A 16,749-nucleotide genomic window follows, 5' to 3' on the forward strand; every position below is an offset into this window, starting at 1 on the left:
GCCAACAAGATTGTTTACGCCTCTGTGTGGAGAAGAGGATGGGAGAGAGAGAGGATTCAGTCAAAGAATTCATTACTTTTGACAAGTGCAGCGGCTCTGCTCTGGACTAAGGCGAAAACTTCAAATCATTTCTTCACCAGAGGCTTAGGATACCTCCTGTTAACTGGTTGTGAAATGTTGGGGTTTTTTTTTTCTATTTCCCCTAACGTGGTGACAAGGGAAAAAGAAAACCCGGAAAACAAATAAATCACCCACAAATTCCTGGGAAGAATCCACCACCGACCAGAAACACGGGAAGATTCGCAGGGGGGGATTTGTGTGTGAAAGTCAGAGAGAAAAGAGGGTTAGTAGGTCAGAGGCAGTTCAGGGGCTGGCTGGGTGGGAGGGCCGGTCTCTTTCCCCTCGGGAGGGGAGAGAAGGCCGGTCAGAAGCGGGCAGACCCGAAGAGGAGCTAAAGGGAGGCGAGCAGCCCCGAGTCCTCGGGAGACGAGGCGAAGAGAGCGGGGCTTCGGCAAAAGAATCTCGCCCGGCGGCTCCGGAGCCACACAAAGGAGACTTCGTCGCGGCCTCCTGTCTTCCCTTCCCGCGAGCGCCGCTTATTTTCCCAAGCCAAGCCAAGCCCGGCCCCTCACCCTGAACTTACCCAGCCAGCCCCGCTGCTGCTGCTAATCCTCCGCCTCCTGCAGCCGCGGCCGCGCTCAGTCCCGCAGCGGCGGTGACGGGGGGCGCGGCAGCCGCAACGGCGGTGACAACGGCGAGTCAAGCGAGCGAGCGAGCGAGCGAGGGTTCGCTAGGGCGGCGACAGCGTTTCGACCTGAGTCGGCGGTTCGCTCTGAGCGTCTCGCTGTCGGGCCCGTGCCGCGAAATGCCGTCGGAGAGCCGCTCAAGAAGAAAGGTGCACCCAGGCCGAGAAGAAGAAGAGGAGAGTCGCGTCCGGCCGCCATGAAACGACCGAGTAAGTAGTGCAGCAGCTATGGGAGGACAAACCAGCGTGGGCCGGTAGTGGGAGTCGAACAGTTGGTTAATAACTCGCAACTGGAGAGACGCGGGGAAAGGAGCTCCGTACAGGGTGTCTTTCCTGGGCCTTTGCTTCGCGAGCTGGTCCGGCCAAAAGTGACCTAGATCGGGAGGGGCCGCTTGTTTCCACAAGGAACGAGTGTAGAGACGTGCTCCGGACAGGCACATGTGATCCAGGCCCACTTGATCCATCCTGATCTTCCCCAGATGCGTTGGACTGCTCTTCCGCAGCCAGCAGAGCCATGAGGGCTGGAGATGGGAGAAGTCTGTGAGTAGTAACACGGCTTGCTATCTAAGGAGGTTTTCAGTCATCCTGCTTATGATTGTCTCAAAGAGACAATATATATTCTATATATTCTATATTCCATATATTCTATATATATATATGTATATGTATATGTATATATGTATACACACACACACACACACACACACACACACTGTTGCCTGCTCTCAAAGAAAGTATATATCTACCCATACACAACACACATATACGCATATTATATACATATATCCATCCATAGATATATACTTTCTTTTGAGAGCAGGCAACAATTTCATTTTTAATGTGGGCCAATGTGCTCACAGTAAAAAAAATGACAATAAATGTTATCTCTTACAACTGGACTTTCTTGGGTTTTTTTCCCCTTGAAAACGTTTCACTTCTCATCCAAGAAATTTCTTCAGTTTCAGAATTGGATGAGAAACTAAACATTTCCAAGGGAAAAAAAGAACAAAGCCCAGTTGCCTTTTGAACAGCACTTTTTGGGATAATGTGGCTTGCTTGCATCACCGCCCCCCCCCCAAAGCTAATGCAAAATTAAGTAGCAAGAAGCAAAGAATTCTAGAAATGCAGCCCCATTTGCACTTCTTATCTTGATTTTCTAAGGGTTTTGTTGTTCTGTATGGCTGCTGATATGATCTTGTGCTCTCAAACAGGAGAGCAGTTAATTAAATCTCTATTTGTACTGGTGAGTTCTGGTTGTTTAAAAAAATGAATGGGAAAGCTTACAATCTTAAAATATATAATGAAGGGGGGAAATCATTGGGGGGAAAACCAAGGATATTGTACACTATGTCAGCCAACTATTCATTTGTTGTTACTTGTTACTTTAATGACCACAGACTAGAAGCAATTGTGACTAATCCAAAAGACTTAAATTTTAAGCACTGTGAACTAAGAAAAGATTACATTACTAATCATATTGTGTGTGTTCGTGTAAAGGCAGGATAAAATTCTAATATCACCTAAGTACAAGTAATATTCAACTTACAACAGTTCGTTTAGTGACCATTCAAAGTTACAATAGCACTGAAAAAAGTGACTTGTGGCCATTTTTCACAGTTATGACCTTTACAGCATCCCCATGGTTGCATGATCAAAATTCAGATGCTTGGCAACTGGTTCATATTTATGACGGTTGCAGTGTCCCATGGTCATGTGATCACCTTTTGCAACTTTCCGACAAGCAAAGTCAATGGGGAAGCCAGATTCACTTAACAACTGGGTTAGTAACTTATCATCCACAGTGATTCACTTAACAACTGAGACAAGAAAGATCGTAAAATGGAGCAAACTCACTTAACAAATGTCTCACTTAACAGAAATTTTGGGCTCATTTGTGGTCATAAGTCGAGGACTACCTGTAATTTAGGTGTATTCAGGCGTTTTCCTCCCTGTTTATTAAATTCCATTTCTAGATTCATAGTTGTGGAAGAGTAGTGTGGCCCATGTTTCATTTGTCCGATATCTGGTGATAGAATTTAACTTACGGCATATTTACCTTTCAGAGCTGAAAAAAGCTAGTAAGCGCATGACCTGCCACAAACGTTATAAAATACAGAAAAAGGTAAGTGTGTATTTTGAATTAATTCCTGTTTAAATAAGTATGGAGTTTGCTGTTCCCATTGTGTATCCCAGTTTTCTATCCTGGCTTACAATCAGAACAGCTGTTCACATACAGAGAAGGTCCTCATCCCCATTTCTCAACTACACAGCTAGGCCATATCAGCACTGTTGTGCTGGTGTTCTTTTTTACAGATGTCATTTAAATTATTGGTCAAAACTCATACCCGCTTGCCCTGCCATTTCTCAATCCTGGATATCAATTATCAGATCAGATGACAGTTGACAGCTCTCTACTTGCCATGAGTCTTATTCCATAAATTTGCTGTTCCATAAGCTTGGAGATACAGGAAACATTAAATAACATTGCAGAATTGTTTTAAACCATAAGTGCCATTTTTTTTGGTTCATGACTCTCATAATACTCAACAGATGTTGAGTATCACTGTGTTTCCCTCATAAACTTAAAATATCCCACAGTGCCCTTATGAATTTGCTGGGATACCTTGGCACATAGTTTGGAATTGTAAAGATTTAAACTAATGTTTTTTTTAGAATTCATGATTAGGGACAAGCTAACTTTTATAGTTTATATCATACTTTTAATACATAAAGTTTAGAAAGGAATGAATAAGTAAAAAAAGTTTCAAAGTTCCAAAAATCAGAATAAAATTGTTTTTTATATAGTATCTGTAGCTGGCTCGAAATAGCAATGATAAGGTACACTTAGATCCAAATTTGTGAATCTTCTTTTTTCATTGCAAGATGTGATCCTATACAATTGCCTGCCACATTTGTGTTCTGATAATTAATTGCCCACCATGTTTAATAAAACATGTCCTTTACAAACTAAGAATATGTAGCGTAGAAAGTGTTGAAGTTTTATATGAAGAGGAAAGGGGAATGAAAAATCTCAGGTTTGAAAATCTGTAATAGTAAAAGTTGGCCATTGGTTTTTATAGGTACGAGAACACAATAAAAAACTACGAAAAGAAGCCAAAAAACATAAGCACAAGAAGCCAAAGAAAGATCCCGGAGTTCCCAATACTGCTCCATTTAAAGAAGAGATTCTTCGGGAAGCTGAACATAGGAAACAACAGGTAAAACAGTTTAAACTTTGGCATGTAGGCATATAAAATTGGGCAATTAACCATTTTTTATTGAAAACAACTGATATTTTCTGAGCACCTATCAGGTATTTTAAAACCATTATTCCATGTTTGCTGGATTACAGGAAAAAACATGTGGTTTTGTATATCTTCTATATCTGCTAAAATAATTAAAGCATATGTATGCCACATGTCATACAGTGCATAATGTATAAAGTCCTGTACAGTGAAGTACAATAACCAGATAAATATTAGAGGAATAGCCATTATTAGTTTTAAAGCAGGATCAGGAGAGTTCTAATTGTCATAGTGTATAAGAACATATTTATATTTTGTGCTAATAGCGTGAAGAATTGAAACAGAAGCAAAAACTTGCTCGTCAGAAGGAATTCGAAAAGAAACGCAACCAACAAGCAAATAAAAAGGATGCAGGTGATGAGGTATGAATTTTTAGGAAAGCTCTACAGTCAGATTTGCTGATCAATTGAGAGGAATATTTCATTAATTTGAAAAAACGCATTTATTTCTTTCAGAATAATTATACCTTGAGCGTCTGCATTTGTACCTATGTAGCTAGTCATAGAGGTGGGTGACCCAACCTATGGCTGCTCTAGAGTGAAGTACAAGGCCCAGCCCTCTTCCCCATGTTGTTTAGTATCTATTTGAAAATGCTATGGGAGATCATGATTCAGTTTGGAGTACGGTATTATCAGTGTACTGATTCTATTCAAGTCTTGAACCAAAATCTGCAGGCTATAGGGATTAGATGAGGAAAACCAAGCTCAGATTAAATCTAGCAAAATGGAGATGCTGGTTGTGTAAGCATCTTGACTGTCTGGAATATTGTGTCCCATGGTTGTTCTAATTATGGTGCCATTCCCCCGAAGGAGCACATCTGACATTTGAGAATCCCCCTTGATTTTTTGGTCAGAGGCTTTTGTTCAGCTTCAGATGATGCACATGTTGCCACAGGAAGCCTTAGTGACACTAAATCATACATTGATCAACACATGATAGGATTACCACAATACATTCTACGTCAGGGGTGTCAAACTGCCGGCCTGCGGGCCAGATACATCATGGCAAAACGCCCACCCCATTGCTGGCAATGGAAAAAAAAAGTTGCAATATGTCGCGACACGTCATGTGATGTTGCGAGTGTGACACATCTGCTCTACGTGGTGCTGCCTTTACAGACAGTGTGCTGTAACTGGTGCAGAATATACCATAGTAACTAGTCAGCTTATACTGAAGACCCATAATTGCAGAGTGGCCCTATTCTGCACTTGTTGCACTGATTGCCAATAGATTTTGGAACCTAATGCAAAATACCGGTTATTACAAATAAAACTTTATTCTATGTTTACTTGATTATGTCAGGGATTTGCTCACTATGATCTTTTGAATAACGGCGAAAGGAATAGGCGAAAAGGCAGGTCATCTCTAATAACCCCCCATATAGTCAAACATTCTGCTCCCCAGGAATGCTTGATCCCTTCCCTTTGCTGTTTCAGAAGGCACTGAAAACCATTCTATTTCAGAAGACCTTTGGCCCCTAATGAGGAATTACAGATAACCAGTTAGTTTTACATTTTAGGGTGTTTTTCAATGGGTTAAAAAGTATTTTAGTTGGACTGGTAGTACCGGTATATCATGTTTTGCACACTGCAGAGTCTCTGGATTAGGAGGGCATATAAATGCTATAAATTAAAGAATGAACGTTGATCATTGCTCCCCACTATTATAAGTGATATTAGTTTCCTAATTTCTAAATTTTCTTCTGATTTTTTTCATTTATTTATAGAAATCAACTACAAAGCAAAAAATGAAATCTAGCCAGCAGGTCCAAAAAAATTCAAAGAAATCATTTTGTGGGGAGTTAAAAAAGGTGAGAATATTTTTCAGATAAAAGAAATGTTTTATATTTCTTTAATTCTCCACATAAATTAGTTCTGTTCTTTGATAAAAGATCTTCAGTATCCTAAAATGCTGGTTACATGTTTCTTTTTTTATAATATCTAATAGTTGCTTTATAAATTTGTGAAATCATAAATTATACTTCTTACCTGATAGTAATAATTTGAACTATTCAGTATGATCTCTTGCCGATGATTGGCAAAATATTGTCCTCTTTGCTTCATCTTTGTGTCCTCCTTTCCTCAATCCTAGAGCAGATGGAGGATTTAGGGAAGGAGAGCACAAGGGGAATTCCCCAACCTGAGCAGAAGACCATTTTTTTTCTACATACTGCTTTTCAGTATATTCAAAGACAAAAAAAATTATAGTGGTAAAAGTATTTTAGATATATTCCAAACCATTTTCTCTCGATTTTAAGTTTTGAACATGTGCATATTTTATTTGTATTTATATCCTACTTTTTATAAAGATACTTGCAGTTACCTTTATATATTTAAATGTTCCCAACCATTTTTAGCATAGTTTCTACTAAGAATATCATGAGTTTAATATGATTCTGAAAACTGGATCCTCAGAGAATGTTGTATTCAATTTGTTGGAGAAGCATTTTAAGTCCATTTGAATTGCTCTTAAATTAGCTTGATACCAAAATAATACTGCCAAGCTTTCAAGTGTAAATTAATCTTATGGTCTCAAACACTATATTGTTCTTTATTACTGTTTAGGTAATTGAGGCTTCAGAGGTCATACTTGAAATCTTGGATGCTAGAGATCCTCTAGGCTGCAGATGTCCACAGGTTGAGCAACTTATTGCTCAGTCTGATGAAAGAAAAAAAATAATTTTGGTTTTAAATAAAATTGGTAAGTAAATAAGTAACGTTTTTACATAAACTTTTCAGCTCTGTTCATAGGCTAATGAAGTCTAGTGATTTGAAAGTGTGTGAAATTTAGAAATGAAGATAGGAGACTTGTGCTGTTAATTACATTATCATTTAAATAATTCTTCGGTAGGGTGTGAGCTATGAGGAGGCTATAAAACGTGCTGACCTGCATCTGGAGACTGTCAGATCCAACTCTGAGCTCACTTTTCTTGCTAACAAGCCATAGCTGATTCTAGTCATTCTCATCCTGTATGTTTAGAAACACCTAGATTGCACCCACATAGTGAATTGATCTTGTAAAAAGGCATTTTGCCTTCTAAGCTGCTGGCAGGCACACAGGGCATTATTCCCACTTAGTGCGGTCCTGTGTTGCAAGAAACTGAAATAAAGCTGATTATGGAAAGGCTTTTATTGAAGTTTTGATTAAACTGTGCTTCATTTTGTTCTGCTGAATTTAAACTTCAAATTTGTATTTATCTGCCTGGGTGTATATGTCAAGCTCAGAATACATCTAGCTTGCTGAAGAATTTAGAATTGCCTCTGGAATTATCTATATATGGCTGTGAATATCCTCTGGAGCATGGTACTTTCCTTAGCTACTAAAGTTGCAATGTTGTTCATAAGAAAGATTATCTTCTATGATAATAAAGCAGTCGTGTGTGAAATAGCAACTATTTTGGCTGCTGGGAGTTATTTTTGTCTATCTTCATATCTTTCAATCTGTTGATTGTCCAATAAAATTAATGATTTAATAGGCTTTAGTGGTTTCTGTACTTTTCAAGATCTACAACTATAGTTAACCATTTTTAATAGGTTCATGCTGGGCAACTTCATGAAGTAAATAATATTTCTCTAATACCATTGAGAAACATGGCTAAATCTAAATCCAATGAAATAGAATCTTATCATTGCACCAGTCAGTTTAATTTAAACAGTTTCTTAGGAGTTGTGGATAATGGGACTTTCAATGTGAAAGGAACAAAAAGAATGGGATTCACAAGTGTTAGACATTTATTTCTATTTTAAAATTACATTAGAATAGGACACGGAATAATAATGCATCTTTCTTACTACAAGTAGGCAGAAGTGCTCTTTATATGGTATGCATCTAATAATCATCCAAGACTTTAGAGAACAACAGATTACAGACAACTGCAAATAGTTTTCAGTATTTAGTGAGTAGCTCACAAATATTGATGCCAATAACTGTCATAACTCTGGCTTTCTAGATGTAAACCTGAAAAGGCTTGAGGAATTTGGTAGCATCTTTTCTGGTTAACAGATTTTATTAAAAGGCAGAGTGGGTTTTTTTTTTGTTGGTTGGGAAATGGGCTACCAGGTTCCTTCTGGTTTTTTTCTCCATAGACTACTAACAAAGTTCTCTTACGCAATGTTTGGAAAGCATGGATTGTCACACAACAGAATATTTTTACAGCAAGCTTCTGCATATTTTTTTTCTCCTAGATCTGATACCAAAAGAAAACTTAGAGAATTGGTTAAGTTATTTAAATAAAGACCTTCCAACTATTGCTTTTAAATCTGCAATGCAGATAAAAGACAGAACTGTGGTAAGAATGTTTTCCTGTTTTCTGTAATACTACCCAATCTGTTTTTATAATATTATATGCAAACTATTAATAAAAGTAAAGATAATATAAAATCTTTTCCTCCTGTTTAATAAATGATTAAATTAGCATTCCTGAAGATACAGCAGTCATAATTTCTGTAGAGGGGAGTATGCATAGATTATAGTACACTATCATATATTTTTCTAGGGAATCATTAAACAGGCCATTTAGACTACTTTCATACGGGAACGCAGATCGAAGTATTTCTATCAGAAAGGGGAAATCCCATCAGAATTGGAAAATTGATTATATTATGATACTACAATTATTGTTAGGTAGAAAAAAGTGTATTTTCATTTGAAATAAGCAAGGGTGCTAATATTACCAGACAGAGGGTAGTAGTTGTGCTTCCTCAGTTGTATTGTTTCTTTCTTAATAGCTAAAATTCTTTGACCATAAAACTCTGTTGTGATCATCTAATGCTAAAAAACGTTTCTGTTTTCCCTCTGTGAATAAATGATGAGCGCAGTGAAGTCTAACACACTATACAGAATGTATGTAAAAAATAAACCTGGAGGCTTGAGCGAAGTTAGGGACAAGAAAGATTGGGTGTCATATAAAATAGTTCTGAGGTTTTTATGACTTTATTTATTTAAAAATGCATTATCTAGGGTTCTGTGAAGATTCTTAACTTTTCTTATTTTATCCTACAACAATTGAAGGAATTATGATAAATGCCACTACAGCTGGAATGTTGTTCTGCTTTTTGCTTAGACAAAAATTCATTAATCAATCTCTCTTTTAACTGAATTCGTGGATTTACTATAATTGATTCTTTGGCTTAAATTCTTCTTTTAGTAAAAAGCTGCTTTTAACTTGTCAGGCTCTTTGTCATATGGCTGTATCTTGTAGTCTATTCTAGTTGAAATATCTTTCTCTATGCAATAGTTATTCTGTTGACACTGAAATCTTAATTTAAATTTACAGCAAGAGAGAAGAAAGACAAAAAAGAATAGTGCATATCTTGAATTATCAAGAGCAAGTAAATGCTTTGGAAGTCAATGCCTCCTGAAACTTCTTCAAGGATATTGCATGACTAAAGATGAAGGAATACAGGTTGGGGTGATTGGTATGTTTGCCTTGTCCTTAAGGAGTTCTATGAATTATAGTACACACTTGTATATAGTAAGAACTGCTATAGAAATTGATGCTTGAAAATATGCATAAAATATTATAATTGGTTATATTATACATTTATATGCTGAGGATGCCTGCTTATTTATAATACTGGAGTGAGAAATGAGGATATCTGCATTTATCTTAGTCTCATGGTGAAGACTTCAGATCCAACTCTGATCTTGCTCTATAGGCAGCTTTAAAAAGTGAAAACCTAATTGGCTTCAATTATACTAACCAAGTATAACTTTCAAAGAATGCAAAATTGTCCAAAATCAGAAGATGGAAATGTACTGCATTTTATTCTTCCACCCAGACCCGGTGTTGTATTTCAAACCTAAATGGAACAGTCAAATGAGAGGAAGAGGAGATTAAAATAGGAATCCAAACTTTTCTGAATAAATATTTTTTTCTGGAATATCAGATTGAAAATGGCATTCCTGGAATATAAAGTAATTTGAAGATGCTATATTTACATTCATATGTATTGTGAAACTAAAAATAGAATCTTACCTATGTGAATCTCTGATCTTCAAAATAATTCACTTCATGTTATGTATTACCAAACTTTTTTGTTTTGTTTTATGATGGGCTTTAGGTTTTCCAAATGTGGGGAAAAGCAGCATAATCAATAGTCTGAAAGAAGTACGCGCCTGCAACGTGGGACCGGAGAGAGGCCTAACAAAGTTAGTTTGCTTTAATAAAGCAGTGCTGTAACAGAGCACACATTTGTATACTTGCACATAAGTTGGTCTTTCTGGGGTCCCTCAAGCAACAGTCCCTCAGTTCTTCTCCCACAATCTTTCCTATTGAATCCTTTCCTATAATCCTTGGGAGTCTGCCCAGTGTCTGCCACCACCCACTTTTTACAGAGAAAATTTTTTTCTGCATCTTTGTCAGGAGGAAAAGTAGGGGGAAAAACCTTATTTTTCTTAACTTATCTGTAATTTATAGAGTGGCCAGAAGATGCAGCAGTTATACATAGAATTACGTGGATCAATTCATAATAAAAGTTTTATTTAAAAAATCCTATAATTTAAATTTAGCCTAGATAGCTATTTCCTTCAGTAGCTTCTTTCAAAGCTTTTCTCCAATCCTTCTCTGGGTGACTACATTCTATTATTCTGCCATTTGTTTCCTCATAATTCTGGTTTGTGCGTGCACCTGATTCATCCCAACCATTATGTGTCTGTTCTGTTAAGGTCCATACAAGCAGTGCACATTGACAAACGTATCAAGATGTTGGATAGTCCCTGTATAATTGCAGCACCTTCATGCTCTGCTCTAGCTTTAGCACTGAGAAGTATCACAAATGCTGAAAACCTACTTGATTCAGTAGATGCTGTTCTGAAGCACTGTAAGAAACAGCAGGTAAAGATACTGTACAGTTTCACCATTTGATTGTAGCCATTTGATTAAACTTCATTTTCTATAATTCAATATAGGGTTTGAGCAGTGCAGCTAGATGACACTGTATTCATTAATTTGGCACATCAGCGAAATGAAATTTTACTGTTGATTATTATTGTGTTGATTATATCTACAATACAAGAAAATATTTATATTCTATTTATACAATAGAGAATATAATTATGCTCAATGTGCCACCATTTAGGCAAGTGAGAAATGAGGATATTTGCTATGTCATACTGTTGTGGTGATGACATCAGATCCAACTCTGATCTTGCTGTACCCTTAAATGGTGTTTTTGATCAGTTTTATTTTTTTCTACATCAGAAAAGTAGCAACTTATATAAATGAATTGCAGGAGAAGCAGGCAACTAACTGGCTGTGATCGGTTGGAAATTATGTAGGAATTTCTTCATACAGGAGAAAATCCTGAGAATATAATATAATTCTTTTATTCTAGATCATGTTACACTATAATATCCCAGACTACAGGAATTCTCTGGAATTTTTAACTTTGCTCGCTCAAAAAAGAGGAATGTTGAAAAAAGGTGGTCTTCCTGATACAGAAGGTGTGGCTAAATTACTGCTCTGTGACTGGACAGGGTAAATATGTGGTCATTTAATACAATAAAATAAGTTCTTTTGCTGCAGTGGTGAGATTTTTTTTTATTTATATAAGATGTGTGCTTGGAAAACCAAACAGTAAATTTACCATATGTTGGTTTGAAATCTAAGACTGTTGTTCCTTCTAGTACCATACAACTTGCTATAACCATGTACAATTTCAGAGGTAGGGAAGAACCTCCTTTGTATATTTATTAAATCGAGTCAGGAAATTTACCATGAAAAATATATATTATTGAATCTTAAATACTCAGACATAAATAAGACTACTTACAGTTTTAAGTATATTTTGGATGCCATGCTGATATAAAAATAGTATTACAATAAACTTTGTCTGAAACATTGCTTTATGCAAAGCATGAAGACCACGGCAGAGTGGAGGGCAGTCAAAAGGGCAGAGATGGGAGGGGAGAAGTAGGCAAGTGGAGGGAGTGGATAGGTGCCAAGAACCTGAGTTTTTGAGCATGTGACTGAAAGGGCACTGCAAAAACCTAACTTCAGTGACTTGACGTAAGTACCATTTGTTGAGCACTATTGTAACTTTGAATGATTTCTGAACAGAGGGTCATTAAGCAAGAACTACCTGTATACCTATTGCAATTAATCGTGTCAATGCTTAATTTAGAACTTGCACAGTGAATACCAAAGAATGAGAACACTAAGGGAGACGCCAAGATAGTAATAAATCTTGAAAATAGTTTATTAGTAAATTGTTCCTGAATGCACAGCATCAGAAGGGTACAATCCCAAATATCCAGATGATCCAAATGGTGGGATTCCAGAACTCTACTGATGAGGAAGGTGGTTAAAGGGGCAAATCTTAAAGCCATTTCCCCCCACTCTTCTGTCCTTTGGGATGTTTATCTCTGTGCTGAGATAATTAGTAAAAGGAAGTTAATACATGTATTTACATTCATTGGAGTGCACGGGATTACAAAAAAGTAAAAGGTACACACAGTGGAGAAATAGACATTGAAAGTAATGCCTAGTGCAGCTCAGGGTGACATACAAAAGCTTTTGGTGTGAAATTGATTAGGATTTTGTCATTATCAGGCAGCAACTGCCAGCAGAGGATTCTAATCAATTAATTAAGATCACTTGTTAACTTCCAGTTAGCACTTTTTAGGGAAGTGCTGTGCTGCAGAGAAAAGCAGCTGAGGAAGAGGTAGCTTGTTTAAGTAACCTCTCTGCCCTGCACTGGAGAACTGGGACAGGCACTGGACAAGATGATACCATACTGGCTATAATGCTGAACATGTGACTGAGACGGACACTGTAATGGTCATAAGAACACATGTTGGCCGCTTAGTTATTGTTTCAGCACCATCATAATTGCAAAGGATCACTATCTGAGTCAGTTGCTAAACAAGGACTACCTTATACTGTATGTATGTATATGCAGAAAGCAAATTTAAGACCTTCAACTATTTCATCTAAGGCATTTTTATATTTCTATTCAAGGGTGAAAATCTCTCTTAAATATCCTTTTTTACAGTGCCAAAGTTAGTTACTATTCTCGACCTCCTGAACCATGGACTCCATCTCCAAATCTTTCAAGAGAAGGAGTAGCAACAGTGCAGGAGGGTTTTAATTTTCAGGAATTGGAAGAAGATAACAAAAACACTGTAAAAGGTAAGATTAGTCTAACCTAACCTTCTCTCATCTTGTATACATATAAGAACAAAATTCATAATGACATAGTATAAATTACTGGAAATCAAGCTGGTTTACACATTACAGAATAAACTTTTTCCAGAGGCTATATTTGAATTCCATGAAAAAAAATAAATTGGTTGCTATGTAGGGTGTGTTTCACATTTCAGGGAAAACAAAGTTTAATACCTTAAAGCAGGGCTTTTCAACCTTTTCACCCATTGTACCACTTTTAGGATATGGCAATATCCGAGTACCACCAGTCGCCTAGCAAGGTGTCAAAAACTTGATGACCAAAAAAAAAGGAAAAAAGGGATAAAGTACAGGTAGTCCTCGACTTACAACAGTTCGCTTAGTGACTGTTCGAAGTTACAATGGCACTGAAAAAGTGCCCCCCAAGCCACAGCCGAGCAAGACACCTGCCTGCCCGCCCGGCCGCACTCTTCCTCCTGTCCGAGGTTTTCATTGTTGTGAGCATTTCTGTTGAGGATTGGCAGCGGGGGTGGGGTGGGGGTGTTTGGTTTTTATTCCCCCCGTCTGCTGGGTGGTTGCAGCAGGTTTTGGTCACTTCATATGACCTGGGACACTGTGACCGTCATAAATATGAATCAGTTGCCAAGCATCTGAATGTAAATCACAAGACCCTGGAGATGCTGCAACATTCCAGCTGATTGGTGCTTCTTCTGGGCTCAGTAGAAGCGCCAGGATCAGTGCTGCTTTCCAGCTGGAGCTGGCGCTGATCCTGGCGCTTCCACTGAGCCCTGACAGCCCTGCAGCTCCAGCCGTCTCTCGCTCAGGCTTGTGCGGTGCTGCCACCGGTTCAGCTCATTCCCCTCCCCCGCTACCACTTTTCTAGGATGGTCGCGTACCACCTGCCAGGTGCCAATGTACCACAGGTGGTACCCGTACCACTGGTTGAAAAGCCCTGCCTTAAAGATACCAGCATATCCCTCAATTTAATCCCCAAATTACAAAGTTTACATAGGAATGTTAACTCTTTTCTCCATCTATTGCTTTCTCCTACATAAAATTATTTCTATATACTAGAAATAATTAAACTTATTTAAATTTAATTAAATACTCTTTTGCTTGAAATAGCTTATCCCAACTCTTGTTGAGCTTTACTTAAAAATGCAAATTTATAGTGCTAATTGTCTCATGAACATTATAATTCATCAGGAGTTATAAATAATTTTTGTTCATGATGCTTGGAGGTGGGGGAGGGGAAGGTATAACTTTTCCTTGTTTCAATCTTCAAGTCTCTTGTATGCAGTTGGCAATTGGTGGAATACCTGTTGTGGAAGGGTGTTTCTAATTGCCCTTTCTGGTTTCTTTTCATATTACTTAGGGTAGCAAACCTATTCGTCTAGAAGTACATACTTGGCATTATGTTTGATTTAAGGTCTGTTTATAATATTAGTGCAGTGGTAAATCTGACAAAATTTTAAGAAATTTTGGAGTTGTAATGGAGTTGGGTGGCTTTAGAGATGTGATAAATATATTTGATAAACTATTAGGAATATTCATAGCAAGAAAGGCATATAGTCATAAGTAGCCTTGGGGACGTTAGTAACTTTGAACAGTTGCTAAGCAATAGGCTATAAATTAAGGACTACATGCAGCTAATGTTCCTCCATTTATTTATTTTTCCCCCTTCAGTAAAAAATAGCAAATAGTCTTGCTAATTAGCAGTTTTGCTAACAAACTCATAATCTTAAAAGCCTTGCAGCAGAATTCACTTCTGTGGCAGTTTATCTTTTGGCAAAATGCCCGAGAAAGTTCTGTTTGTTCAGTCAGTCTCTTAAGGGAATATTTCTTTTTTTAGCTAACAAATACCCTAACCAGGCAAGCACTATTGTCTTCCAATCTCTTGGCTTCACGGATGGCATCATGGAAGAAGATAATGAACAGCCAGAGGAAGCCCTGGAATCAGAGAATGCGGAAGATAATGATGAAGAATTAATTGAAGAAGAAATTGAGGATGATGAAAATGACCTTGATGTTGTGAAAGAGGTAATGGTTGAACTTTTAAGATATTTAGGATGATGTCCAGTGAGGTCTTTCCCTGGCTGAATTGTTTCTCCTGTGAATGAACCAGGAGGAATACATTTTGAACAGTGTGCAAGGAAGGAGAAAGAAGTCATGTTACACAGGCAAAACCCCATCCAAGTGACATGGGACTTCATTTATAATACTAAACAATTTCAAAATAAAGTTTGTGGGTTCATCATTCAGATCATGAAGGATGGATGTTTAGATATTTAAAACCCTGTTAATACAGAATGCTCCAACACTGGAAGTTTTTAAGAAGAAACTGGACAGCCATTTGTCCGAAATGGTATAGGGTTTCCTGCCTAAGCAGGGGATTGGACTAGATGACCTCCAAGTCCCTTCCAACTTTATCATTATCATTATCATCATCATCATCATTATTATTATTATTATTATTATTATTATTATTTTCTTTATTTCTTTCTTTAAAATGGAGAACATAACCACTAGCCTAAAGTATATAGGGATGTATATGCATTGCATCTGATTTTCTTATATCACTAATGTTAATATAGCAATTATTAATCATCTTGTTTCAGGAAAATGGTGCATTAGTGAGTAGTCAAACCCTCTCTGAAGAATTGAAAACAAAGAATGCCAATTTGGACAAGTTATCTATAGGTATATATTAAACCTACAAATTTCACAGGAGTAAGTATTTAAATAGAAAAATATTCTGAACTTATTTTCTTTTCTTCAGATGATAAAGAACTCAAAACCAGTGACCTGGATGATGCCTATGACTTCAATACTGATTACATGTAAAGAAAATATGACAAAAATCCAAGTATTTTTCACATTCTGGAGTGAATTCCTATTCTGATATCCTACGGTTTTTTGAAGCTACCGAATATCAGATTCTTGTAAATATATTAGAAACAGCAGCTGATAAAGGAAAGATACTTTCTGATGTAGTAAACTTTGTTCAGTAAATGCTTTGATCACATGTACTATAATCGGAAGTAAAATCAATGTTTTATAAAAGCAGAATGAAGCAACAATTTAGACTGTAACCTGTGGAGGGCTTCTTGTGTTTTAAATACAGCAAGTATGGATAACATGTCTTTCTGCTTTTCAAACTGGAAAAAAACCCTGAACTGCATTGCAGAAAATCCTATGGTGGAATGAAAATCATTTTTCTTGGGTTTTTTCCCCCTCTCTACAGTTGTATGCATACCACTAAGATGAAGGTTGCAGCCTATAAAAGGGTAAAGGAATAGGGTGAAGATTGCTTTTTTAAAAAATTATGCACTTCTCAGAATCCTGTAGCCTCCGTTCCATCTTAATAAGGCATAATTATGTTTGTATATAGGAACCCATAATGCAGTTTTTAGGAAAGTACATGTGTAATTAGAAAATATAAAGTGTACATATATTTGTGACACGTCTTCCTGGTCAATATGTAAGCAGTGCAGCCACAGACATAATGAGTAGATTTACAAGGTCTTCCTAATACCTGCTAATTAGAAAGACAAAAGTGACTCAGCCTTTTTTGA

General features: G+C 37.2%; 1 protein-coding gene and 1 non-coding gene across 3 annotated transcripts; both read left to right on the forward strand.

Annotated features, from left to right (window-relative positions):
- Positions 1–914: 914 nt before the first annotated feature.
- GNL3 (G protein nucleolar 3) lies at positions 915–16,633 on the forward strand. Of its 2 annotated transcripts, none has more exons than XM_015815856.1 (15): positions 915–955; positions 2,809–2,867; positions 3,826–3,963; positions 4,317–4,412; positions 5,777–5,860; positions 6,615–6,750; positions 8,235–8,338; positions 9,326–9,467; positions 10,113–10,200; positions 10,717–10,885; positions 11,385–11,527; positions 13,044–13,180; positions 15,027–15,214; positions 15,793–15,874; positions 15,954–16,633. In XM_015815856.1, the coding sequence occupies exons 1-15, from the start codon at positions 943–945 to the stop codon at positions 16,016–16,018; spliced, it is 1,644 nt and encodes a 547-aa protein (XP_015671342.1). In that variant the 5' UTR covers positions 915–942; the 3' UTR covers positions 16,019–16,633. The 2 variants fall into 2 exon arrangements, with proteins under 2 accessions (XP_015671342.1, XP_015671343.1); XM_015815857.1 differs by lacking the exon at positions 915–955 and adding an exon at positions 962–1,285.
- LOC114922557 lies at positions 6,906–6,981 on the forward strand. Its single transcript, XR_003810433.1, has one exon. It is a non-coding gene; the product is annotated as a small nucleolar RNA SNORD19 (small nucleolar RNA).
- Positions 16,634–16,749: the final 116 nt, after the last annotated feature.

This window comes from Protobothrops mucrosquamatus, unplaced genomic scaffold (genome assembly GCF_001527695.2).
Source record: "Protobothrops mucrosquamatus isolate PMUCROS unplaced genomic scaffold, P.Mucros_1.0 scaffold380, whole genome shotgun sequence".
Lineage (NCBI taxonomy): Eukaryota > Metazoa > Chordata > Lepidosauria > Squamata > Viperidae > Protobothrops > Protobothrops mucrosquamatus.

What these genes read in the sequence shown, in the direction of transcription:
- GNL3 (XM_015815856.1), top strand. An exon ending in TTTGGTTTTAAATAAAATTG is followed by an intron (nt 6,751 to 8,234) that starts GTAAGTAAATAA and finishes TTTTTCTCCTAG; the next exon opens with ATCTGATACCAAAAGAAAAC. An exon ending in CCGGAGAGAGGCCTAACAAA is followed by an intron (nt 10,201 to 10,716) that starts GTTAGTTTGCTT and finishes TGTTCTGTTAAG; the next exon opens with GTCCATACAAGCAGTGCACA.